The sequence below is a fragment of the Cottoperca gobio genome, chromosome 14, assembly GCF_900634415.1.
Source record: "Cottoperca gobio chromosome 14, fCotGob3.1, whole genome shotgun sequence".
Taxonomy (NCBI): domain Eukaryota; kingdom Metazoa; phylum Chordata; class Actinopteri; order Perciformes; family Bovichtidae; genus Cottoperca; species Cottoperca gobio.
In genome coordinates, this window is record NC_041368.1 from 2,721,435 (window position 1) to 2,747,172 (window position 25,738).

Below are 25,738 nucleotides of genomic sequence, written 5' to 3' on the forward strand. Positions count from 1 at the left end.
TCTTACTGTCAGCTTATGTTATTGTTCTGATTTTCACTTTCTTTTGGTGGTGCTATGTGTCTGTATTTGAAAGGTGAGACTTTTCAATGTTTTGATTTTATAAGGAGAAGTGTTTCTGTTATTTAGTCTACCCTCATATAAAATAGAAACACTTGTCAGTTAAATGCAGTATCCGCAGCACCACAAACTGCAGCCTCTATAATGATCATCCAAGCTAGCTAAACCTTATGCAGTGACAACTGAGTGTAGCCCATATTACAATGAATTGTTCATTCGTACAGGCTTTTACGTCTAAACCAGAGACCGGAACTCCTGCCTCTGTATATTCTTCCTGACTTGACGATGGTGCGCATCTCACCGACCGGGAATACCGATTTCTGAACATTTCGGCCTCTTCCCCCGCCGCACCGTAAACTGTGTTTTCCTGCGAGCTGCTGCAAAGGGGAGCGGGTAGCATTGGCGTCGTGGGGTTAAAGTGAAAGATTAGTATTGCAGTATTATGACAAACGGAGATGACACGCATCCAGAAGGAACCGTGTTTGTTTTATATGGCAAAATGATGCAGGGGGGGGAGAGTCGCCACAGAGACGCTGGGCTCCGGCCAAACATCACAGCATTTTAGCACTTATTCGATGCTCGGGATTTGCATTGCATTGCATTTGCTGCATCGTTGATCGGCCATATTTTTGCAAAGTGCATGGAGAAAATGCAGCTTGTTTGAGGACACCCCCTCCAGATATCCATTGCTGCCATGATAGGCAGAGGTCTCCTCTCGACCGCGGCTCGGCCGGTTGGAGAAGAGGCAGTTTGATTTGGGACGGTGGGTCGCATCTGCGGATGTTATTCTGTCTGTGGAGCCTGTAAATATCACCCGCGCAAACACACCGTGATTCTTACTCAGGGAAAGAGGAGAGAGAAAACAACATGTCTTCTCGGTCTGCATTACCGTCTGGAAACGACAGGAGTACTGGAGACCATGTAAGTGCAATTACAGCCTTTAGCCTCTGTTGGTGTGAATGAATAAGAAAAATTGTACATCCCTAACAAGATCTCATGTTGGTTTTGGCATTCACGGGGTTTGTGTTCAGTGTAGATGCGGGCCATGGTGTTTGTTTCCCTTATTAGGTGAAAGGACTCTGGAGGTGGTATTATGTGGATATTTTAGCAGAACATGGCTGTTTGAAAATGGGCTAACCTTGAGTGTCTGCGCAGGGAAAGAGCTGATGGCAGGCTAACAGCCCGGAATTAGTCCATCCGCATATGATAACACTCAGCAGATATGTGCAGAAAGCCTGAAAACCAGCCGTCACCTCTTATTATAAGGCTGTGGAGAGATAGTGATGTCACATTATACTCTTTGCTGCTGCTGCCTCTGTGTGTGTGTGTGTGTGTGTGTGTGTGTGTGTGTGCGCGTGCGTGCGTGCGTTCGTTCGTGTGTATATTCCCACGAAATCGGATGGGTGGGACGAGAGCACAGAAGGCCAAAATAAATGTATAGAGAAAATCTGTTGTTCGTATGAAGCGAGGGGATTACTGCGTAAAATGATGTGCAGTCCATTGCTGCGCAGCCTACAAAGCGCCCAACCCCAGAGCCAGTGGGTGTCAGACAGCGCCATACATTCAGTACAGTGGAGAACAGTAGCGGCCTCTAATAAAGACAGAAGCAAAGGAGATTTGTTCATGTGAGGCAGACCGAATATAGAAGGGTCTGCATATGAATTGACTGTCAGTATATATATATATATATCTACCTGTCTATCTATATATCCGTCTGTCTCTCTTCCTGTCTAGCTATATACCTGTCTATCTATCTGTCTGTCTCTCTACCTGTCTATCTATCTGTCTGTCTCTCTACCTGTCTGTCTATCTGTCTGTCTCTCTACCTGTCTATCTATCTACCTGTCTGTCTATCTGTCTGTCTCTCTACCTGTCTATCTATCTACCTGTCTATATATCTGTCTGTCTCTCTACCTGTCTGTCTATCTGTCTGTCTCTCTACCTGTCTATCTATCTACCTGTCTATATATCTGTCTGTCTCTCTACCTGTCTGTCTATCTGTCTGTCTCTCTACCTGTCTATCTATCTACCTGTCTATCTATCTGTCTGTCTGTCTGTCTGTCTGTCTGTCTGTCTGTCTATCTATTCTATTCATCTATCTATATCAAAATGGTGACATGAAGGGTTGGCATTATGGCATTTCTCTGCCCTAAACAGTGGCCAGACTCCCCATCTGTTTGTCAGCAGAGCTCTCAGCACAGAGGGATGGTTAAGCCAGTTGATGTGTGTGTGTATGTATGTGTGTGTGTGTGTGTGTGTGTGTGTGTGTGTGTGTGTGTGTGTGTATGCTTGTGAGTGTGTAACTGGATGTACATAAGTGTGTAAGTTTAATGAGAAGCCGTTCCTTCCATTACAATGGATCTCAATCTGCTGTCATCACTCTACAATTAAGCGATGATGACAGATGACTGAATTAACTTGTTAGAAATGTTGTGTCGCCATATTGGCACAGGTGAGACCTGGCTTGTGAGCCTTACAGTCGGTGGATGAATGAACTCCGCTGCTCACTGTGTATGCCTCTAGTGCTATTGCCTGGGACTTGCCGGTGTCTATATGGTAGAGAGGGTCCAAATTGGCTCTAGGTGGGGCATGAGGAACAGGAATAAAACCATGGGAAGGAGGGGCTTAAGGCTCCTTGGTTGTGTGTGTGTTTGTGTGCGTGTGTGACGCTGAGAGCAAGATGACATGCTGGGGGGATGGAAGTGTGATGCCTCAGGGCCAGGGACCACTGTGCCGGCATCTGCTCCCTTTTTACTCTTTCATCCTATATTCCTCTCTCCACTAATTCCCCTTTCAATAGTTGTCTCTTCTTTTCTTCCCCATTTCTATCTGATATCCTGCTTTCTCTATCTCCTGGTATTGCCTTTTGTTTTCCTCACCCCACCATCTACTCTCTGTCTGTCCTCCTCTATATCTTTCCTTGGTCTGTCACATGACAAGAAGCTGCTTCATACTGTAATACATCCCGCTTTGTTTGTGTAAATGCACATTTGTTGTCCTCCATTTGTCACCTGCTCTGCTTCCTTGATGAAAATGATCAGTGACTCAAGCTTTGGATGCTCTGATGCGTTGTGGTCCAGAGTCAAGGTGGTTACATGCAGCAGCACAGCTAACTGTTTACAAGGATGTGAATGCTACAGGGCAACTTCAGATTGAAAGTATTACCTTTATACTCATTGTACATGAAGACATCTTCCAGAAGACATTAGACCTCTAAAGAAGATGATGCTGAACCCAAAATGGAAACACTATTTTCATGTGCTGGACAACAGCTGTTCACCCAGAAATGAGGGCCATGTATTTACATGTAGCTCCTCTCAGCACCACTCCTTTTTGTGTGTATGAAACACACAATCAATAGATTATATATGTTTATCTGTGCATTTTATGTCAGTGATAAACACTCATCTGTTAAATAAATAGCTCAGTGACTTCCACAAATACCGATACACGATGTGAGCGATGGCACAGTGTGACGGGGAGTTACCTGGACTTTTGCCTTAAAACAGTTCAGTTACTGCCTATAAACAGCAGATTGTCTCCATATTCTTTGGGGGGCATAGTTCATAAGATCACTCAGATCTTTTAGCTGCTGGAGGCCATCAGGGTACAGGCAGTCCTGGAGCTGCTTTGGCAGCCTCTATGTGATACTGGTGTCCTCACACTGAGGGACCACCCCCACCAACCATCTCTCCTCTCTTTAACACCTCCCACTCAACCCTCATTTTACCTTCTTCCAGCATGTGTCGCTGGGGGCCAGCCGCTCAGACAAGGCCACCAGCCAGTCCAGCCGCTCACTGGGCGCCCGGTGCAGGAACTCCATCGCCTCCTGCTCCGACGAGCAGCCACACATCGGCAACTACCGCCTGCTCAAGACCATCGGCAAGGGAAACTTTGCCAAGGTCAAGCTGGCCCGCCACATCCTGACGGGCAAGGAGGTGAGACATGGGGCAGCTGGGGTCCATGGTGGGAGGGGGGTAAAGGAGATGGATGGGTAGACTATGGATGATGCTTGCAGGGTGAGGAAAGGCAATGGTCAAGTGATGTTGCTGATGTCATTAAAATGGGATTTTGTTCAGTATTGAATCTGCAACATCATAGTTTTCAACACATTTTTAAAGAAGTGAAGTATGCTACCTCCTAATTTAATATCCTGTAATAGCAATTTCTCTACTCAACATGTTTATTTTAATGACAAATGACATCATACTTTTGGATCGATTTGTATTCTGTCAAGACATCCTGACATCTTTAAGTAACCAGAGAAATTGTAATGAGAAACTGAAATTAAATAATTGCATTAATGGCTACCACTTCATAAAAGGTTTATATGTTGTAGCCTGTTAATGTTTAATAAGTAATTTAGTAACACTTTATAGATCAGTTATAAACATTAAAAATGAACTTTGGGATGCTTGCTTGTTTAACAAAACAAACTTTGACTGAATGGACCGTATGACCACTTACCTTCTTCTTCATGGATTACCAAATGTATATCTGCATTATTACCGAATAAAAGAATGAACACTGGGAAAAGAGAGCATTTACAACCTGGCAACCCAAATGTGTTATTATGATTAGCTTATGATTCAAGCTTTACTAAATGATTCATTGGTCATAAATCCTTTAGTTACGATGTAAAAACTCTTTATAATAGATGGCTTGATTGAACACAAATACATTACATAACAAAAACATGGATATTATTTGTATTATCCTGACCTGGAAGTGTATACTGTACATTAGGGTAGGTAGTGGAGTTATTGACATCAGTAGGAACGGCCTCTGTGCATCATGAATAGAGGCTGTTATAAGAAAAGGTTCATGCTGATGTGTTTACTTTTCCTCATCAAAAACATGCTTGACATCTCTTCCAGGTTGCAATAAAAATCATTGACAAAACTCAGTTGAACCCAACCAGCCTACAAAAGGTGAGTTTTTCCTCTTTGTACTCATGCATCATTTCCTCAGGTACATAACTGAAACACTCCTCTGTCTAATACTATCTGCCTCCATAAGCAGCAGCTAGGCATCAGAAATGTGGATGATTTGGTCACATTTATGTAATTCAACAAAATACCGACATGCCGTTGGGGACTTGGAGAGGTTCAGGTTTATCCTCAGCTGTTTCCTCCTCAGAGGGGGCAGGCATGAGAGAGCAGCTGATAGAGAGAGGGCACGTGGGATGTGATGCTGTTTGGCAGGTGCTAGGGACTGGATGGGAGCGAGAGGAGACCTCTGCTCCAGAGTCTCTCTAGGCTAATCCCTGCCCTGAGAGAGGGATGAATCACGTCGGAAACACGGTCACCCAACCCAACCTTTGTTTGTGTTTGTGTTATTAATTTCTATTTCCCAAACACACGTTGCTGTGGTTAACAAAGAACATCATGATGCTTTTGCAGCTGTTTTGTAGTCTGTGATGGTTGGCTTGGTGGCAATTTAGTTGTGAGCGGTGTCTTTAGAAAAGCCGAGCTGTGTGTCACAAGGAGGGCTTTTGATGGACTGGACTCCTTTTTTCCTGCTGCTCAGCAATTTGCGTGTTGAGCCTGAAAGGTGGACACTCAAGGTTTGTTGTGCATGAAGGTCAGTGCATGAAGGAAGAACTCTGGACACTTTGGTTTTGCCAGCTATGAAGGGCAACCTCAGAGTGGCAGAACACACACACTTGATTAGGATTCAGGATTTGGAATGGTAGACATCTGGAGCAGGAGACCCGGGCCGGTAGATATCCAGACACGAGATGACTGACACAGAGACTAGTTGATCATGAGATGATCACATGCTCGGACATCTCCATCACACACAGTCAGGCTAAGAAGTATCTCATGAGGAGGGAATACATGTGAATAAAAGCACAGAGAGATGCAGACACATTCAATAAACCCATATTTGGCCATAATGCTGCTTAAATGCACATATGGGCCAAAGTGCCTCCCTTTATTTAGCCATAAGTGTGTCCCTCTCTCTCTTATCTCCTTACCTCCCTCGGCCTGCATGAGCTACTTTGCCTGTGGGCAAGAAGGGAACAGACCAGAAGGATTAAATCAGGGATGAAAGAAATTCTTCTTTATATGCGTGTGGTGTGTGTGCGATTTAGTTTGACTGGAAGATGTCTGTATGTTCTGCTACATAGATAAAAAAAACATTGAATCTGTACAAGATGTATAATTAAAGTAGCCGGGGCATAGCTGGATTTCTGGGCCCCCTGAAAGAATATAACTAAAGGACCCCTTTAGTTATGTCATACATCCTACTGGAAATGTTGTGGTCCCCTCTTGTTACTATATTTGACTTTACTGGTCACAACATTGTAAAAATGTCCAAGAAGAATAAATGGCGATTAAAGATAATCCTTTTGATTATTATTATCTTTTTTATAATATAATCTTTTCCTCAATCTCTGTATTTACAATGCAATGATAGCTATGACCTTGGGTTGTTCCAGTATTATCAAGGCTTTAGTACAAGTTCTCATTGTCTTCTTTTCCCATAGCCATCCGTTGCCCCTTTGATCACAGGCTTCCTGTAATCCTGGTACTTTGACTCTTCATATTTCTTGTGCTTATATCATGAAAGAAAATAGATTTTCTCTACCATACCTGGCTAGAATATTTGATGCTTTGCAGGAACTTTAATCCCAATTTGTATGTTATCCCATTTTCCTGCCTGGTGCTTTTCTTGTACTGGACTGGCTGCTGTCAGAGACAATGGTGCAACATTCAGGACAGGATTGAGGCCAAGGATTGGCCACTGATTGGAGAGAATACTATACAATTGGCCGGTGATGATAGCGGGCTTCTTTACATACCTTAGTACTGAAGTCATGAAAGAGCCCATATTAGCATAATCTGGACGGTAATGTATGTAGAGGGGAGGAGGAAAGAGGGAGATGTATTGTATTGTATAGGGGGGGGGGGGTAAAGAGTGTAAGGAAGAAAGGCAGAGGAAAGTAAAATCACAGACGAAAATATCAAACCTCAACATCCGTCAACATCAAGAGGAGACTTTTATACTGGCCTCTCTGATGTCGGAGGACACCTGAAAATCAAATATGTGTCATTTACAAATGAGATTGAGTCACGTTTTAAAAGCATACTCATTAATAGTGTATGGTTAATACAATTTGTTTTCATCTGCTAGAATAGATTGTTAATTCAAGCCAGCCAGGAGCCTTATTGCCACAGAGCATGTGTGTCCATCCCTGTTAGCTTTATCGTATGATTGCTATTTATTTGCGGTCATTAGCGATGACTGGGGTCGGACATGTTGCCGGGGGATTGTTTATTGTTTTGACGGATCTGACCGCTCAGCCCTGCCGTGACGAGCAGGGGATTAATGGGACGCCTGGATGATGAGACGCTTCAGCACTACGTATCCCAAGATTCCCTCTAGCACAGCTGGAGGAGCTGGGAGAGAGCCCGGTCTTAATACCTGGGTCGCTATGGCAACAGTGACGTTGGAGCTAGAGGAGAAGACTGCTAGAGGAATTGAATGAAGGAGGAGGGAATGGAGGCACATCGGAAAAACAGGAGAGGGGGATGATTGAGAAAAGAGGATAGAAAAGCTGGTCACACCATCGTTTTGTTTCCAGCTGGAGTTGAGGACCTGTCCTTTTGTTGAAGGAGTTATATACATGAAACAAGGGGAGCTACTTTTAAATGTAATCCTCGGCTCTAACAAAGTGTACATATCTGTTCCCCATTTTTGGCTGCAGATTCATCACATTTGTGTGTGGGCCATTTGTTTTGTTTTTTAATGGTGAGGAGGTTTTCAGGGGAGTTCCTGTACCTCTGACAATATAAATATGATGAACTTATTTCAGGTAAATTTATTGGACAGATGATTCTTTTGCTATGGTATTTTGGTGATGATCCACATCTGGGATTCAGTGGGTTGGTTTTAACTTAGGTATGAATCATTACAAATGTTGTGACGGTTCCTATTTCAGCTGTTAAAATGATCAACCAACTTAAACTGAGACAATGAAAATAAAATACAAAAGTATGCCATGGCAACTAAAAACAGAGTCACAAGGCAGAAAACATGAGTAACTCCACCTCAACCCCTAGGAAATACATGGTTCTCTATAATGTAAATGTATTTCTTGCCAAGAACATGATGCCCTCATTGCTACACTTTAAAGCACAGACTTTACGGCAATGTTAACACTCAAAGGCAGCGGCTGCAACACAAGATTTATTTATGTCTAATAGTATCAAGACATTAAAATTCTGTTTCTTCTTCTCAGCTCTTTCGGGAGGTACGAATAATGAAAGGCTTAAATCACCCTAACATAGGTAAGGCACATGCTTACATCTCAATGGGCTTCATGTTTGTGTGTCTGAGTGTGCGTCCATGCGTGTGTAATGCTTCCATGTGTGTGACCAGACGGAAGTGTAATGCTTTGAATAAGCTTCAGAGCATTCATTGACCGAACTGATGCGAGCGACATCTCTGGCCTCATATAGAGGTCACGAGGTTTGATTTTGTAAAGCTGAAATGCCATATGGATCAGAGACCCCACAGCATTAGCAACGGGTTCCTTGGTATTAAGACAAACAGGCTGCTGTGCTATTATTTATAATGTGTGCAGGATGTGTTGATATATATTTGATTTGAATCTGATTCTGTTTTGGGCTACAGTGCAGCTGTTCGAGGTGATTGAGACTGATAAGACCCTTTACCTGATCATGGAGTATGCCAGTGGAGGTGGGTACATCGACCATCACGTCCAGGAAATACTAGTAATACTAGGAAATAAGTACAAATGGTGCAGAAGGTTATAGACTTGGTGGAACTGCACTTTGTAAATGCAGCCCCAACCAGGAATTGTTATGTGTGTGATCAGTATTTGGATCATTTTACAATTTAGCTTCTCTTTTTAAATACATGGAGAAACACAGTGGCTAAGGGTAAAATTGCAAAAACACATCAGGGTTTTTTCCTCCATATCAGAAAAAAAGTTTGGGAAATACGCTTATTTGCTTTCTTGCAGAGAGTTAGTTGAGAAGAACACTCTTATGTCTGTATGCAAAATATATTGTAAAGATAGAGCAAAAACAAAAAAACTAAAGCAGGCTATATTTACAGTACAGATCAGAAATGTTGCAGTATTCCTTTTAAGATCTACAGCTTTATTCCCTCTATAGTTGGGGGATTAATAAAATTGAGGGCTTGTACTGTTCATAATAAAAAATACAGTTGACACAAAAAGTGACCTTCTTATATATATATATAAGAAGGTCACTTTTTGTGTCAACTGTATTTTTTATTATGAGAGGGGGTCATGGGGAATTGCCCTAATGATTTATTCCTGAGGGCTAAATTCATGCCAGTAAAGTATTATGTCCTTTCAATCAGCTCTGAGGTTGTTCTGTATATTTAAATGTAAATTGTATTCGTAATCTAAAGCACCACGATCTGGCTCTCTCTCTATCTTGGCTTGTGTGGAGCACTAGGAATTCCTGTTGATGCGTGAACATTGTGTGTGAAAAAGATATATATATATATATATATATATATATATATACATCAAATTGTTTGAATAATGGCTATGTTTTGGCATCACGTATTCTAGGCATTTCTTTGTGTTGTACGGTTCTACATTCAAACTTAATAGTAGTATGGACCCACAACATAAATAACCGAGCTCTATGCTGTTTAAACTGACTTTAAACACAATGTCAGGAGTAATGGACGCACATTGCATCTAATGCTGCTCTCCTTTTATTTTTTCTTCTATTAGTCTCTTTTATGTTCTATTTGTGTCAGTTTCTTGTCACCAATCCCGTTGTTCTGTGTTCTGGCACAAAGCGTATCGTTTGCTCATTGTGACCTTGGAGAATGTCACAGACGCAGTTTCAAATGTGTCTTTCTTTCAAGCTGCAGTGGTGCCTGCATGTGTGTGAAGACCAAAATGATCTATCTATCTTCATATACAGTATATTTAGGCGTGATATCACACAGCAGTTCTCTCTGTTGATCCTGATCCAGCAGCCACTCAAACATAGTGGTGTTTAAACAACATCTAGTGAGAGGGAGGGTGCTCAGACAAGGAGTTTGGTTATATCTTTTTTGTTTTGAAAGGGAAAGGAGGGGAGGGCCTTTCATCTATTTCTCATCCCACATTTATATTTTATTTCATTATTTCATTTCCTTGTGAGATATTCTGAAAAAAACTAAATAATTTGTCTTGTTATTTCAAAGTGAGGGCAAAAATAAAATAAAAGAAGCCTAAACTTAACCAGAAACCTTCTGTAGATTAGAAAGTGTTACTAAGACCATTTTGTTTAGTTCTCAATACCTTTTTTAGTTTTTTATTAAATTGTTTTGAGATATTGTGGGTAGTATATTGCAGTAGGGTCCAAAGTGAAATATATAATTCAACTCTACCCACCCCACCTCAGTAACCTTCGTACAGTCCTTTCGATTATCTTCTTCATTCAGAAAGCTTTAACTCATTGAAAAGATGTATTTCTATCTAATATTTCCTGTCCAGAGCGGAAGCTTATGTGGCAACAATGAAAAAGATGGTGTGAATCTAAGGCCGATGCCAAATTGGAATACGCTGATTAATGATATACTGTATGAGGGTGTAACAGTAGTTCATGCACACACTCACATTGGGTTTTGATTTCAAAATAAATGTCACTCTTGTGTAAATCTCATGGCAGCAAACAGACATAGTAATGTCAGCTACACAGCAATATCCACCTAGACTTTGCTAACATTAGCTCATTGTAGCCATACTACACATGAGATAGTGATTGTTCCAGAACAAGTAAAACTGCAACAGCAGATCCACTGAGTGTATTGAGTTGAGCAAGGGTGCGCTTTATTGCTTATGAAATTCAACCTTTTTATTTTTAAGAGGAAAAATGTGATGTCTTCCCTCCAAATATGCATTACCTAACTTAAATAAAACAAGATATAGGGTTGCCGGTTCAAGTCCCCGAATGGACCAAGTTTGTGTGACAATAGAAAGTCGATTTGATTCGAATCCTTCATTTCCACCTTTGTGTTAATTAGAGCTTTAGAGGTGCTTGTTGGGGGATTTTATTACCTTTAGACACAGCCAGGCCAGCTATTTCCCCCTGTTTCCTGTCTTTATGCTAAACGAAACTAACTGGCTGCAGCTTCACAGTGAATGGTAAGTTGTAAGAGTAATTGAGATCTTCTCATGCCAGTGAATAAGCGTGTTTCTTAAATGATTCCTTTAGTTAGTGTGCATTCTCTGTTTCCCGTGGCTACAACACACATTTCACCTTGAGGAAAATAATGTTGAAGTTGACACCTTGACAGCACTTGTACCTTTCAAATAATAATAACTGAATTGATGTGATTAAAATTGATTGCGTACATCAGCAATATAGTGTAATCACATAATAGTATGGCTATAATGCTTCTGGCTTTACGACCAGACTGATCTGTTTCTGCTGCTGACAGGTGAAGTGTTTGACTACCTCGTGTCTCATGGGAGAATGAAGGAGGTTGAAGCCAGAGCTAAATTCCGACAGGTACAAAATCATCGCCTATTGATGTCCACATTGTACCAATCCTCACATTTAATTGTCAGGACTTCAACTCTGTCTGTCTCTTCGTGTTCACAGATTGTTTCTGCTGTCCACTACTGCCACACAAAGAACATTGTCCACAGAGATTTGAAGGTGAGAAGCTCAGAAATTCCATTGACAGATTACACTGAACAGAAAGTTATAATCTGGCACCAGTCTTAATCTGTGTCTGTGAAAAGGGGCCTAGCATTTTAGTCACACAATAAAGCGCTGATGAGTGCAGAATCTGGAAAAGGTAGGAGGAAGTCGGAGCCTGCTCTTCTTCTAACAATATATACATTCCTAAACACACGCAGTGACATATGTACGCTATGAGTCATGTACAGTAGCTATGTTGTTGGACAACCCCCCATCTGTCTCTCATTCACGCTCTCCCATTCTTGTGTCATCCTACTTTCTTATTCCTCTCCCCCATCCCACTCTTTTCTTCCCTGCCCCCCCTTCCCTCCACGAACATGTTGTTCTCTGTCCCTTTTCTGCCCTCTCTGCCTCCTGCTGTCCACCCTTGCCTCCTCCTCCTCCTCCTCCTCCTCCTCCTCCTCCTCTGCATTAATACATGTATGACTCAGGCGGAGAACCTTCTGCTGGATGCCGACGCCAACATCAAGATCGCCGACTTTGGCTTCAGCAACGAGTTCACGCTGGGCAACAAGTTGGACACGTTCTGTGGCTCGCCGCCCTACGCTGCCCCTGAGCTTTTCCAAGGCAAGAAGTACGATGGCCCCGAGGTGGACGTCTGGAGTCTTGGAGTCATCCTCTACACGCTGGTCAGCGGCTCGTTGCCCTTTGACGGGCAGAACCTGAAGGCAAGTAGATGTGAGGAGGGACTGTCTGTCTGTCTGTCTGTCTGTCTGTCTGTCTGTCTGTGTACATGCAGGGCCAGGAGTTTCCTCAAGATTACATATATTGAAATGTTATCTGATTTAGTCAAGATGTAATGTGTTTTTATTGTCTTGAATGTCAGTGCACCCCAGAAGTAATTTGTGGTAAAGGTTGTACTGTGGCTTTTCAGTATTCCGACTTTCCTGCAGTGTGTGTCAATAAGACAAAATAGTCGTGTAACCGCTCTGCTGCTGTTTGTAAACTGTAATATGTCAGATATCCCAGTCTGTGTTGCTGCTTTGCTATATCTTCTCCTTTATACACAATGAATATAAGGTGTTTTATAACAGAGGAACCATTCTACTGCATGAAACCCATGTAGTTTAAAGTGTACTATGTTAAGCATCATCTGGGACTGAGTGGTTTGCTTTGTTTTAAATGTTCTCTAAGATCATGTGATGAGTTCAGTTTACACTAATTTACAGTTATTCTCCTTTAGCTCTGTTTTGATCTCTAACACCTGATGGAAATCTCTGTCTCTTTAGCTGCTAAATGCTCCACTGTGTTCACCAGCTGCTCTCTAACGGTCTGTCTGCTGTCTGCTGCTGAGCAGGTAGTGTAGTTTCAGAGCCTTTTCACTAAAAACAGCTGCCTGATGTGGCTGGAAACCAGCAGTTGATGAGAGCGTGAACCAAAACAGTAAAATCAAAAGAGTGAGCTACTGTAAAAGAGTTTCTAAAAGAAAGGTATTGATAGCATCCTGTGGGCCGTACCTACAGTATAATGTAATGCTGGAGTGAAACTTCCATGTAAAGGGAGAAGTTATGGATTGCACAGACTGAGTGTAAGGTAGTTGAGTTGTAGGGTATTACTAGTATCAAGACATATATTCAAATGCAATGCTGGTCACCAGAGAATATATACAGAATCTGTGAAGTATTTTAGTGTATATGTCATTGAATCTACTGTATAATGTATCTGGTCCAGTTTGTCTGTACACATACTGGGAGGTTAGGTGTTCCATAGACATTGCTCTTTAAAGACATTCATGTGCGTCTGGTGTTTTGAATATACCCTGATGATGTTAGGATGTGATGTTCGTGGGGATGTATGTTAAAAGAGATGCAGTATTGTCATGTCTGTTGGCCCTTGTGTGATGTGCTCAAGTCAAAACCAGCCAGTTATCATGATCAGAAACAACTGGTGTGTGTGTGTGTGTGTGTGTGTGTGTGTGTGTGTGTGTGTGTGTGTGTGTGTGTGTGTGTGTGTGTGTGTGTGTGTGTGTGTGTGTTTGTGTGTCACAGTACGTTCTGATGAAAATGACCTCAAGGATCCCGCTTGTACTCATGTGGCATCATCCTCAAAATACTTTTTACCCTAAACCCTTAAGATAAAACAAATTAAATGTTGTGTTTAAAATGTATTTTCTCCTCATCTGATTTCATACAGTATTATTTTATGTGTACAGAATAACTTAACCATTTCATGTCTATTCCTAAGTTACCCCACTGTCTTGTAATGTTGTACCCAGATGGCCATAAATGGCCCCCTAGAGCTCTCCCAGAGGATGGAGGCAAATGTGTGTTTAACCCCTCTCACATGTGAGCGTACCCCAGCATGCTGCCAGCAGTGAGGGACCAGACACCATGACATCAGACTCGTCTTATCAGAGATATTGTGTTGGATATGTTGTAATTACAAGCTAAACATAAAGTAGTGACAATGAGTGGGGAAGTCAGAATTTCCTCTTCCATCAAATAATATGCCAAGTGTGTCGTGATGCATCGTGCTGTTACTGTCCAATACCCAATGTAAAAGTTGCCTCTTCTCACCATATTTGTGTCATAAATACCTTAAAGGCTGCTGGGTTTACATTTGAAATGTGCTATAAGTGTAACATGTGATGGATGTGGCCAACAGGAGCTGAGGGAGCGTGTGCTGAGAGGAAAGTACCGCGTGCCCTTCTATATGTCCACAGACTGCGAGGGGATCCTTCGCCGATTCCTGGTGCTCAACCCCACCAAACGCTGCACCCTAGACGTGAGAACACACAGCACATAAGGCGTAACTTAGCGCATGTACAATTTAGACATAACTAATTGTGTTTCTGTTTCTACAGCAAGTCATGAAGGACAAGTGGATAAATTCAGGGTATGAGGAGGATGACCTGAAACCCCACATAGAACCTGTTGAAGATTACAGTGATCCGGCTCGCATAGGTGGGTCAGCTGGTTCACATGAACAAACCTGGTCAATGTAGTCAAGAGGTTTTGTATCAATGTCTCTTTTCTTACCTTTAATGTGTGTGTGTGTGTGTGTGTGTGTGTGTGTGTGTGTGTGTGTGTGTGTGTGTGTGTGTGTGTGTGTGTGTGTGTTCCTCAGAGGTGATGGTGGGGATGGGCTTCACTTCAGAAGAAATCAAGGACTCTCTGCTCAATCAGAAATACAATGAAGTCACCGCTACCTACTTACTACTGGGCCGCAAAGGCGATGTGAGTCATATAGATCTAGCACATATTTATTAATCAGATATGTAGCTCACATACTAACCACAGCAACTGGCAATGAAGAAAATACTTCTATAATTGATATTATTTAATATGTTCTTGATGCAGATAGCAGAATCTCATGTCATGTCATGTCAGTCCAGACATATTTCTAAAGTGATTGAATCTCTTACCTTGAACTTAACCTTTCTATCTGGATGTACTACAGCCAAAGGTAGCAAGCAATTCAATGCAAACCCCTCTTTCTCTTTGGCTCCGTCAATCTTCCAGTTCATATAAAGATTTAGAGGTTTAGATCAATGCACTCATTTGGGAGGTGCTGGGGTAGAGAGTACATGAGAAAACAAAGTATTTATATTTCTGGTAATATATTATCTATTTTAATATATTCATTTACTCACCTTTGGGGTGGATGGAAGGGTGGTTGGGTGAGGGGGTTGGTCAAGGATAAGATAAATCATGAAAGGGAAAAAAAACAAATTTCTGGTTAAAGAATAAATAAACAAGAAGTATTCAATGATTGACGGTCACATCTCAATCAGTGCCCAAAAAGCATTGAGGCTTGAAACCCTTCCTCTTATCGGAAGTGCGATTTGAAACTTTGTTTTGGGGGAGACTACAATCCCGTATACTCAGTCACCCTTCCATCCTTCTCGCTGTGATACACACACCATACAGGGGGACATTCTCTCACACCTTTCTATCCAATATTACTGTGACGTTATAGGAAGCCAGTGAGGCTCGCACAGCTAGTAGCCTGTCCCTGGCAAGAGTACGACCCAGCCCCATCACCAACGGGACCAACAAGCACTCTTCAGCCACTGGCTCCTCTTCCTCCTCCACCTCCTCTTCACATAGTAAGACCCAGCGCAGTGCCTCCACCTACCACAGGCAGCGACGACACAGCGACTTCTGTGAGTCTCTTCTCTAACTTCTTCATTATTGATCTCTATCTGGGCCCTACATTCAGATTGTGTCTTCATACCTGAAAAGAGACATTTCAAAGACTTTCTCTCTTGTTGTTATAAAAAACTTAACCAGTGATCATTTGCAATATGGAGTTTAAACTAAGGCCAATAGGGCTGTGAGTAGCTGTATGGCGGGTTTATACCCAATGCATATGCAGAATATTCCTTATACGAGTCTCTGTGTGTCTGTGCTCTGCTGTCCTCCACAACAAAGGCGGGCCCTCCATGCCCGTCATGCACCCCAAACGGAGCCCGACCAGCACGGGCGACCGTGAGCTGAGGGAGGGCCGAATGCCTTCACGTAAGGCCAGTTGCAGCGTGATGGGGAGCCACAGTCTCCCTCCCTCCAGCCCAATGGTCAGCAGTGCCAACAACCCCAACAAGTCTGATATCCCAGACCGCCGCAAAGACATGACTGCCACCACGGTAAGTGACAGATTTCCTCCTCAAGAAGAGGATAAAAATCCATTTAGAAATCATTGAAAAAGGCAGTGCTTCTAATTTCTGATCTTGGCTCATAATCATCACATGTAGACATGCATTCAGTATCAATGTAATCCATCTGATTGTTGTCAGTACAGTGTGAACAGGAACTCAACGTAGCCAAAGCAGCAGCACTTTCCATCATCAGAGTTGTCCAAATGTAAACAAAAAACACAGAGCTGTAGATCGTTTTGTTATTCAGAAATTCAGTGAGGTCCATCCTTAAATGAATGTCAGCAGTCTTCACCATATTAGATGTGTGGTTCTGAATACATCTTGACTGATGTTATACAGCTGTTATTTTCACCTCATAATCTGATGTTTTAAACCTGCACTGTGCATGACTCGACAGGAGATGGGAAACTGAAGAACTAAAGTTAGGGACCGTCTCAAAAGTCTATCCAAATGGCCCACAGAGCTTTTCAGATGTTTGTTATAAGCTTTCTCATTTTCTTCTCATAGACACTTTACACTCATCTGGACATCCTCCCATTGTATGCACAACCTCCATTTTGAAATCATACAATATGGCTCAGTTGGCTGTTACAGACACTTCAGACTAACTTTACACTCATCTGGGCTTTGTCCCATTAGACCAGTGTTACTCATTGCGCGGCTCGCGAGCCTCCTGCGGCTCACCAAGCTTTAATTGGTGGCTCGCGTGGCAGTGGGCTAAATAAAGGGGTGATAGATATGATTATGGAGTCAACACAGATTTCATAAAAACACTAAAAACAAGCAGGGCTATTACATACAACCCATTAAAACACAGTGTATGCTCTATTAGCCTACAAATAATACAAATAAGTGATAATAATAATTGATAAAAGATGCAAATATAGACTAGAAACAAGAAATTTTAACTTGCTCAGCTGAACACTGACTCACTGCGGAGTTGCCAGTTTTGGCGGTCTATCAGCGCTACAATGGCGAATGTGCACTTGGACGGGTAGATACGTGGTGGGCTAGTATAGAAATAAATAAACTTAAACTCATTACAAATATGTTAACATAAGCATGCTTATGAATATGGACATTTGCTAAAAAAATAATTTATATCGCTTAATTTGAACATTTAAATTGGAGGATACTACGACCAACCTGGCACTTCGTACTCGCGTTAGCTTGGCTCCGGTCGACTCGTTTCACCATTTCATGCTAGTTAGTGCGTGTTTCTACAGACGTACAATGGATCGATTTCTTATAAAAAATAGTTGCACACCAGTTGGACAGAAACAAAGCGTGACAAACGAGGAAAATCCAAAATTCTACGAAACTTACGCACCTGGAAGAGAAATTAGTAAAACAAAAATAGAGCAGCTTTCTTCTTCTCTTTCTGGAAAACAAAGGTTCATACACAGGACAACTAATACATCTGAACGATTAACTGAGGCATCTTTTGAGATCGCATGGATTTTGGCTCGGGCAAAAAAACCTTCTCAGACTCAAACATTGTGAAACACTGCTTTTTGGCTTCAGCAGAATTATTGTTTGCAGAGTTTGACAACATCATCCCAGTATTAAACTAATCCTGCTTTTATTGAATGTATTGGTTGGCTGCATTGAATATTGTATGTTCTGGGTGGGATGACAGATTAGTAAACAGACATGCTTTTTATGACTGGATGTAGCTTTTCATACTTTGCGGTAAAAGTGACTCTCCTATTGACTTTGTCCTATTAATGTGGCTCTCACGTAAAAAATAGTGAAGACCACTGCTTTAGATGCATACTTCCATTATTCATCATTAACAGTACATGTGTGTGTGTGTGTGTGTGTGTGTGTGTGTGTGTGTGTGTGTGTGTGTGTGTGCGTGTGTGTAAATATATATATATATACATTATATATATATATATACATTATATATACATATATATTTATATATATATAATGTATATAATATATATATAATTTGTATATATATAATTTATATATAATTAATTTATATATATAACAATTTAACACAAATAATGAGTCGACAGTTTGCTGCTTGTGTCACCTTCTTTACATCGTCCTTGTGTATACTGAATGTGATACTGTAACACTGTGAAGTGGAAATGGTTCAAATGAATATCAAAGTGACTCTTAATATCTTAATATCCGCCTTTTAACTTATTCCTCTCTCTGTAGAATAACATCCCTGGAAGTGCCATGACACGCAGGAATACATATGTGTGCACTGACCGCTCGGGCACTGACAGACACTCTCTCCTGCAGAACGGCAAAGACAACAGGTACACCTTTGTGTTGGAGGCTTAACCCTTTTTCAATACATTTATTTCATTGGTAGATTAAGCAGGCAACTATGTACTATCAACCCAGCATCATACAGATCTGCTATAAAGCAATAATATTACGGTTAAAATCCTACATTAACTTTAAAATATAGGTGCAACTCCACTCGTTTTGCCTAACAATATTCACGTGAAGAGATCTCAGTTACCTTTAGTTGTTCTGTTGTTAGGAGGATGTGTGAAAAACTCTGAAATAGAACAAAACTAAACATATTTCTTCCTTCATTCAGCTGACAGAGGTGTAAATCACTAGAAGCTAACATAGCTTAAAGACATTGGTGTATGGAGATATGCCAGATTCTGTTGCTGAAGCCAGTACCGGGGGAGAGTCCAAAAGAAATCTAAGAACAACTGTTCTGCCTTTTATTCACCAGGCTTTTTTCCAATTAAATTATGAATTGTACCATATAAGCAAAAGGTATAGAAATGTAATCAAAGTATATGTATATATTTTTGAAAACCATATATTGCTAAATGTACCAGCTTAAGACAATTAGTCCTTTTCCTTCTCTGCAGCACCCTAGGCCACCGCATGCCTGCAGCGTCTCCCTCCACTCTCAGCATTTCTGCCGCCGGAGCTGCCTCCTCCTCTTCCTCTTCGGACCGATGCCGTTTGACCCGAGGCTCCACCATTCGCAGCACTTTTCACGGGGGACAGCTGAGGGACCGTGGGACCCCGGTCTACTCAGCCCCACCCACTTCACCCACCTTGTCCCACCATGACACCAGCCCTCTGCCCCACGCGCGCACCAGGGCGACCTCCAACCTCTTCACCAAGCTGACCTCCAAACTCACTCGCAGGTAGATGCCTCCCACATGCAACATATCACAATATTGATACAACTCTCATGTCTGTGCATTAAATATGAAACTACAGCCAGTAGACTATTAGCTTAGCTTAGCATAAACATTGGAAGCCTGGGGGAAAGGCAAGCCTTGCAATACTTAAAGTAGTGTTGTCACGATACTGGAATTTATCACTGACAAATATCATTATTCAATACCATTGTCGATACCACAGGGAAATATTGATGCAACATTTTAGGTTTTTATTGAAAGATAAATATACCAAGGCTATACCTTGGCAAGTAGCAGATAACAGCAGAATGCCTGCAGTAAACATTAACAAACCTTTTTACTTTCATGAAAACTAAATACTAGGTAGTGCACATGTTCACAAGCCTCTGAGATTGTCACAAATTCAAAAGGCAATAAAGTGCAAGTACAAAAACAAAACAAAACCATGCAATCAAACGGAGGTAATGTCTGTTCTTATATGCTGTGTTTGTCACCTGGCTGTCCCATAGAAGCCGCTGTATCGGTGCTGCTGAAAACAAGTATTGAAGCCGTTTCAAATATTTAGAATCAATATATATCGAAAGATCTATTTGTTTGACAAGAAAATAAAAAATGTACAATTAACTTTGGTTTTTGTACTGATTAAACAAACAAGATACATTGAAAAGTGTTGGTTAGTGTATTCTTTAAATCTTTGGACGAAGCCAGGTTGGCTTGTCTCACGTTTTTGTGCTAAGCTACGCTAATGGTCTGTTGGCTGTAGCTTCATATTTAGCATACAGATTTGAGAGTGGTATCAATCTTCTCATGTAACTCTACAAGTATATTTTCCTAAATGTCAAACTATTCAGAGAACTGCAGATGTCATAAATTATATGATGTAATGGCTTGAATTATAGCAGAGCTACCAAGATTTGTGAAGTTATTGTCATCAGTTGCTACAATCCTTCCTTCCTCACTCCACTCTGCATAGCTTTTATTTTATTTATGGTTTCCAAATGTTCTTATATGGTCATAGGGAAAAGTGTAAGGAGACTTACAAGAGTCACATTAAATCAAACTAAGAAAATCAAATGTATGTGCTATGAAATCATGTAGCGTTGTTATGAAGTTCTTCCTTTCAGCTATAGCACAGCCTGGATATGGATCCATGCTTATCACAACATTGTAATCACACAGGCCTTTCGGAAATCCCTTCTGCGGCCCTGGATTATCCTCTGCTCCTCTCTCCCTCCCAGTCGTCATAATCACACATGTCTAATCTTATCAAACCTCAGCTTTATCCTTGCCAATCAGCTCCTGCGCTGCACTCTTTTCCACCACTTGCTCCCCTGAGATTCAATTATATTCTCTCTTATCCTTCAACCCCACCCCCTGCTGTTACCCCGTCTTCCCTCTTTCTCTCCATCTTTATCTTGTTGTGCTTTCCCCCTGTCATGCCATCAGGGTCAACCTTGACCCGTCCAAGCGCCAGGGCTCAAACAAATCAGTCTCGGGTTGTACTCTTCCACAAGGATCAAAAACAGTTAGTAAGTTCCCATGTCTCTGGCTTCTTTCTTATCTGCCTGTGCTGCCCCCTCTGTCTGCCTGACTTCTTCATACCTCTATCTATGAATTATTGCTTGTCTGCATGACTTGTTAATCATCTTCATACTGTCAAGGTCCCACACACTATGGTTACAAGCATGGCAATCAAGGAAGATTAAGTTGATCTTTGTTTTTAACTAAAAAAAAATTGGATCAGTGTCATTGTCATCGAAGACTGGCTTAAACTATCCATTATGATCCTGTGTGTAAATGTGCCCTGAGAAATGGTGTTTTATGTTTTCATTTTGTATTTGTGGTTAATGGGTTGAAAATCATTAAATATTTATTCCATGTGTTGTTGGCAAGAATGGATGGGAATGTGTAGTACCATGAACAGAAGTGATTAACAGTGAAAGGACTGCATTTATATCTGCATGCTATAAAAGTTGTGAGAAAAGTGAAAAGTGCATTCCTGTAAGGTGAGGAGACATTATTCTGCACATCATGTGCTTGTTGATGCTTGCTTGCTCTCACTGTATGATGTCGACTACTGAATGCCATCTCATTTGAGAGTTAGGGGTCAGAAGGCTCATTGTACTCGGGTGGTTTACCTCTTACTCTGCCCGCTTGTCCAACAGGGTCACAAATGAATCTGAGGGAATCAGGAGATTTGCGGTCACAAGGTCAGTACACATGTTCAAGCTGCACTGACAGCACTTAGAACAGAGGTGATAGCTCATTTCCGTTTTAATAGAAGCAGCCACGGTCCTCTGCCTAAACCTGTTTCTGATTCTTCCCCCTCTCCCTAGTTGCCATCTACCTGGGTATCAAAAAGCGTCCGAGCCCCGGGCCGTCGGACGTGGCTGGGATCTGAGAGGCGGTGGGCGGCGGGACCCTGCGGAGGTGGTTCTGGCTCTGCGGGAGGCAGCACTCGGATGTGGCTGCCAGGTCCACCATGCCGGCCCCTTTCTGCTCTCCTGCACCCACGGCGTGGCAGGGGGCCGCGTTGCTTTCGAGGCCGAGGTGTGCCATCTTTCCACGGGCACCTCCGAGACTTCTAACGGGGTGCGCTACACGCGACTCTGGGGGACACCGCTAGCTTTTCGGGACATTGCCACCCAAATCTCTAAGGACCTTGAACTTTGAACGGAGGATGTGTTTGAGTACGAGTGTGTGTTTTTGTGTGAGTGAGTGTTGATGTGTGCGCAAAGGGAGGGGGGGGGGGTGGAAATAATTGAAGAAAATAATACCAGAGAAGTGGCGAGGGGCTGGACCCGAGAGAAAAGACTTCTTCTTCTGTCTCTGTCATGTCTACCCCCCCTGCACACACACACACACACACACACACACTGATACACGCACACCTGACCTGTAAAGTCACAAAGACTGCGGCACCCCCCTCCACCCAGTCACCCCACCCAGCTCAGCCAACTTCACTGAGCAATTGCTCCTACTGGACCTGGATCAGACAGAATCTAGTTGAATATTTTTTATTGCTACTCTAGCCATAATGACTCTTTATTTTGTTATTTATTGCTCTGGTCATTGTTTTTACCCACTGTCACTTTCACCACTCCAGAAAAACATCATCTCTTGTGTACCGGACGTCATTGACCAGCCAGTCCTTTTTTTAAATTGTTCTTTTATATGTCACAGTTACGTGCACCATTTTTTCCACTTACCAATGACGTGATTATCTGCTGACTTCTCATCACCTGGGGACACTAACATGCACAAACGTGGGTATGGTCCGACTCAGTGATCACACAAGTAGCCACAGAGGGTTGCAGTGCTTTGATTCGTGTACATACAGCAGTGACGAGTGCACTGGATTAAGGTCAGTGGGAGAGGGGTTGACAGGCCTTTAAAACAGCCAATCAGAGGCTGACTTGGAATGCAAAAGCCAGAGACATTTTCCGCTTCATGAACTGATTCAGTTGTTGCCTCTCAAACATTAGTTTCTCTGCATGGGACTAGCAAAAATAAAAAAAATGTAGATAATGTTTATTAGGAAACTAAACCCCATGGTTTGCAAAATGATTATGAATACAAGAAGAGAATATTTTGGTGCATTAACGCCATTCTCCATGTTAGATTCTTGCTTCACCAATATCAAAATTAATTCAATACAGCCGATCTGGTTAAATATTATACGTTTTTTAACTGTCATGCCATCGTTGTCATAGAATACTTTTTCTATGCTGGCTCTAAAAGAATGAATGCAAAGACTACATGCACACGTGCTGCTCTCTGGTTGGCTGGATTCATCGTTTGTCAGCGCTGGTCATCGTCAGCAAAACTTGTTTAAAAACAAGTTAGAGTTGTTCAAAGCATTTAGATTTTACAACCTCCCACCCTTTTTCATCCCATTACCTTTCTTGAAAAGCATAATACTGAAGACGTGACATACTCGAGAATATCTTTCTAACTAGGAATCCTCAACTGTTGCAATCTTTCAAGGTGATTAAAACACATGTGGTTTGTCGTCCAGGACTTGCCCTTGCCAAATCTGTCAGTTGTCCCGCCACAAAATAACTGAGATACTGTAAGATTAGTTTATTTTCAGTGCAATGCAATTCTTTAGTTCTATTCTGTGCCATGTGGTCTCATCTCAGTCCTCCTCTCAATATGTTGATGGGAAACACCAAAAGCAAACAGCGAAACCTCTCAGATTACACACTCACCGTTACACACACAGAGAAACATGCACTTCTAAATATCCAACCTCTCCTTTTTCTGGCACAGTCTATAAACTGGTCTGTGGGCTGTGAGGATCGGGGGGGAGTGTTCTGAATCTGGAAAGGCACGATGAAGGCAGTGCAGTATTTTCTTCTTGTTAGTCCAGTTGCCTTTAAAGTGAACAACTCTCAGCGCCTTCATACAGTGCATATTTAATGTAAAAAAAAATAAAAGAGAGACAGAAAAACTGAGAACTTTCTATCCTCCCTCCCTGTTTTTAGTGAATAACGTACTGTGATATTTACGTAGGCTACAGAGATCATGTTGTTTGGCTGCTGATTTACTGTTAATACTATCTCTCAGTTGTGGCTTTGCTCATGGTGACCCTAAACACCCCCTACCCCACCCCCATTTCCCACCCATCATTAACTCCTGAACTCCCTACATTTAACTGGGACACCAACCTTAGCTGTCCACCACCTTCGTATGTACCACCGACCTTTTTCTATCGTCACATTGAGCGTTTGGCTTTCCTCAGCTCTTCGTTTCAGACCCCGTTCTCTTGCGGGGAAACACTCGGCCATCATCCACAATCTCACACTGTAGACCTATGTATGACATCTTCTCAGTCCTGTTAGTGTGCCGTTTCATGAAGCCCAACAGGGGACACGGTGTTGACCGGTCCTCCTCAGGGTGAGAAGCAGACACCAATATGGACACCAGAAGTCTGTCCTTGTCCTCTCCCTGGACGTTTCTCATTGTGGTGTATATTAGCATTAGGTAATATAGACCTCAATGCACTTTGCTTTGACTTGAATCAGCTCCTTCCAGTGTACCTGTACAGGTAATACAGAGAACTAGCCACTGGAGGGGGCCAATGTCTTAAATGTGAAACACTTCAATTTGTGGATATTTGCACAGGTACTTTATTTATTTTTTAGAATAATATCATTTAAAAAAACAGGATTTATATCAGTCAGTTGATGGCTGTATATAAAATATATGAATATAGTATATATCTTAGAGCTCAAGGTTTATTTATAGCTAGAGCAAGGGAAGTAATTCTAGTTTAAAACAGATTCTGTCAGTGACAATGGGGAACAAAACCAACCTGCAATCCTGCATGACTTCAGAGTTCGGGTTTTAGGGGAAAAAAATAAACATGCACACCTAGGATTGAAAGCTTTGTGAAATGCAGACACGATCGTTTTTAGACGTGAATTAATACAAAATGGTGCTAAATGTAGCGCCTGGTCCTTCCCCCGTTCACAAAAACAAACAGGAAGGCTTTGGTGAAATACAGTGGTTACACTCCACCTTGTTTGCTAGAGGATAGGTTCAGTACACTCGAGATGGGTTTCTGAGTTCTTACAAGTATTTAGACATGCCTTGAAATGTACCACAACGTACAATGTAAAAACAAAAATGTTCAGTTGTAGATCCAGCAAGGACGCTTACAGTGGGAATAAATTGTGCAGTTTGGTTCTATTTTAACTTGAATTTACACCGATCCCATTAAGTCCCTAAAATGTTGAAAGCCCTGAATTGCATTCAAGCCATAGAAATGTCACATCACTGTCTCCTGATCGCAAATATGAATCAGGTTCTTTACAAAGACTCGCGGCGGAAATTATTGAAGTGAGACGGGCTAAAAAGCAAGTAACTTAGTGTAAACAACTAACTCTTAGTATAATATGGATAAACAATGTGTTAAGGTGGAATCTACTGTGAAAAATTCTTGAAAAGATTTTGTTGACCTGATTGTTGAGTAAACATGTGTATACCTGCTCAGAGAAAATGTGTCACTGGTCTGGTTTAGACGGTGGATGGTACAGTATTAACACCCCAGGGGGCTCAGTATTTAACATGCACTGTCATTTCAAAACTGATTTTGGAAACAGTTAATGTTATATGCAATAGAAAGAGACTGAAGAACACACACAGTTTGACCTGTATGAGTAATTTTACTCTGCTCTGCTGTTTAATTCCTCCCTTCAGAAACAAACTGTAAACTTAGATTGAGTGGTTGT

At 41.8% G+C, this 25,738-nt stretch overlaps 1 protein-coding gene across 4 annotated transcripts; it reads left to right on the forward strand.

Annotated features, from left to right (window-relative positions):
• The first annotated feature begins 383 nt into the window (after positions 1–383).
• Positions 384–24,970, forward strand: mark4a (MAP/microtubule affinity-regulating kinase 4a). Of its 4 annotated transcripts, none has more exons than XM_029448927.1 (18): positions 384–978; positions 3,798–3,995; positions 4,935–4,988; positions 8,306–8,354; positions 8,701–8,766; positions 11,503–11,573; positions 11,667–11,723; positions 12,200–12,436; positions 14,373–14,492; positions 14,572–14,671; positions 14,835–14,944; positions 15,687–15,873; positions 16,142–16,353; positions 18,541–18,644; positions 19,221–19,505; positions 20,949–21,031; positions 21,668–21,712; positions 21,839–22,040. In XM_029448927.1, the coding sequence occupies exons 1-18, from the start codon at positions 925–927 to the stop codon at positions 21,901–21,903; spliced, it is 2,097 nt and encodes a 698-aa protein (XP_029304787.1). In that variant the 5' UTR covers positions 384–924; the 3' UTR covers positions 21,904–22,040. The 4 variants fall into 4 exon arrangements, with proteins under 4 accessions (XP_029304787.1, XP_029304784.1, XP_029304785.1 ...); XM_029448926.1 differs by having other exon boundaries at positions 385–978; positions 16,127–16,353; XM_029448924.1 differs by lacking the exon at positions 20,949–21,031 and having other exon boundaries at positions 16,127–16,353; positions 21,839–24,970.
• The last annotated feature ends 768 nt before the right edge of the window (positions 24,971–25,738 follow it).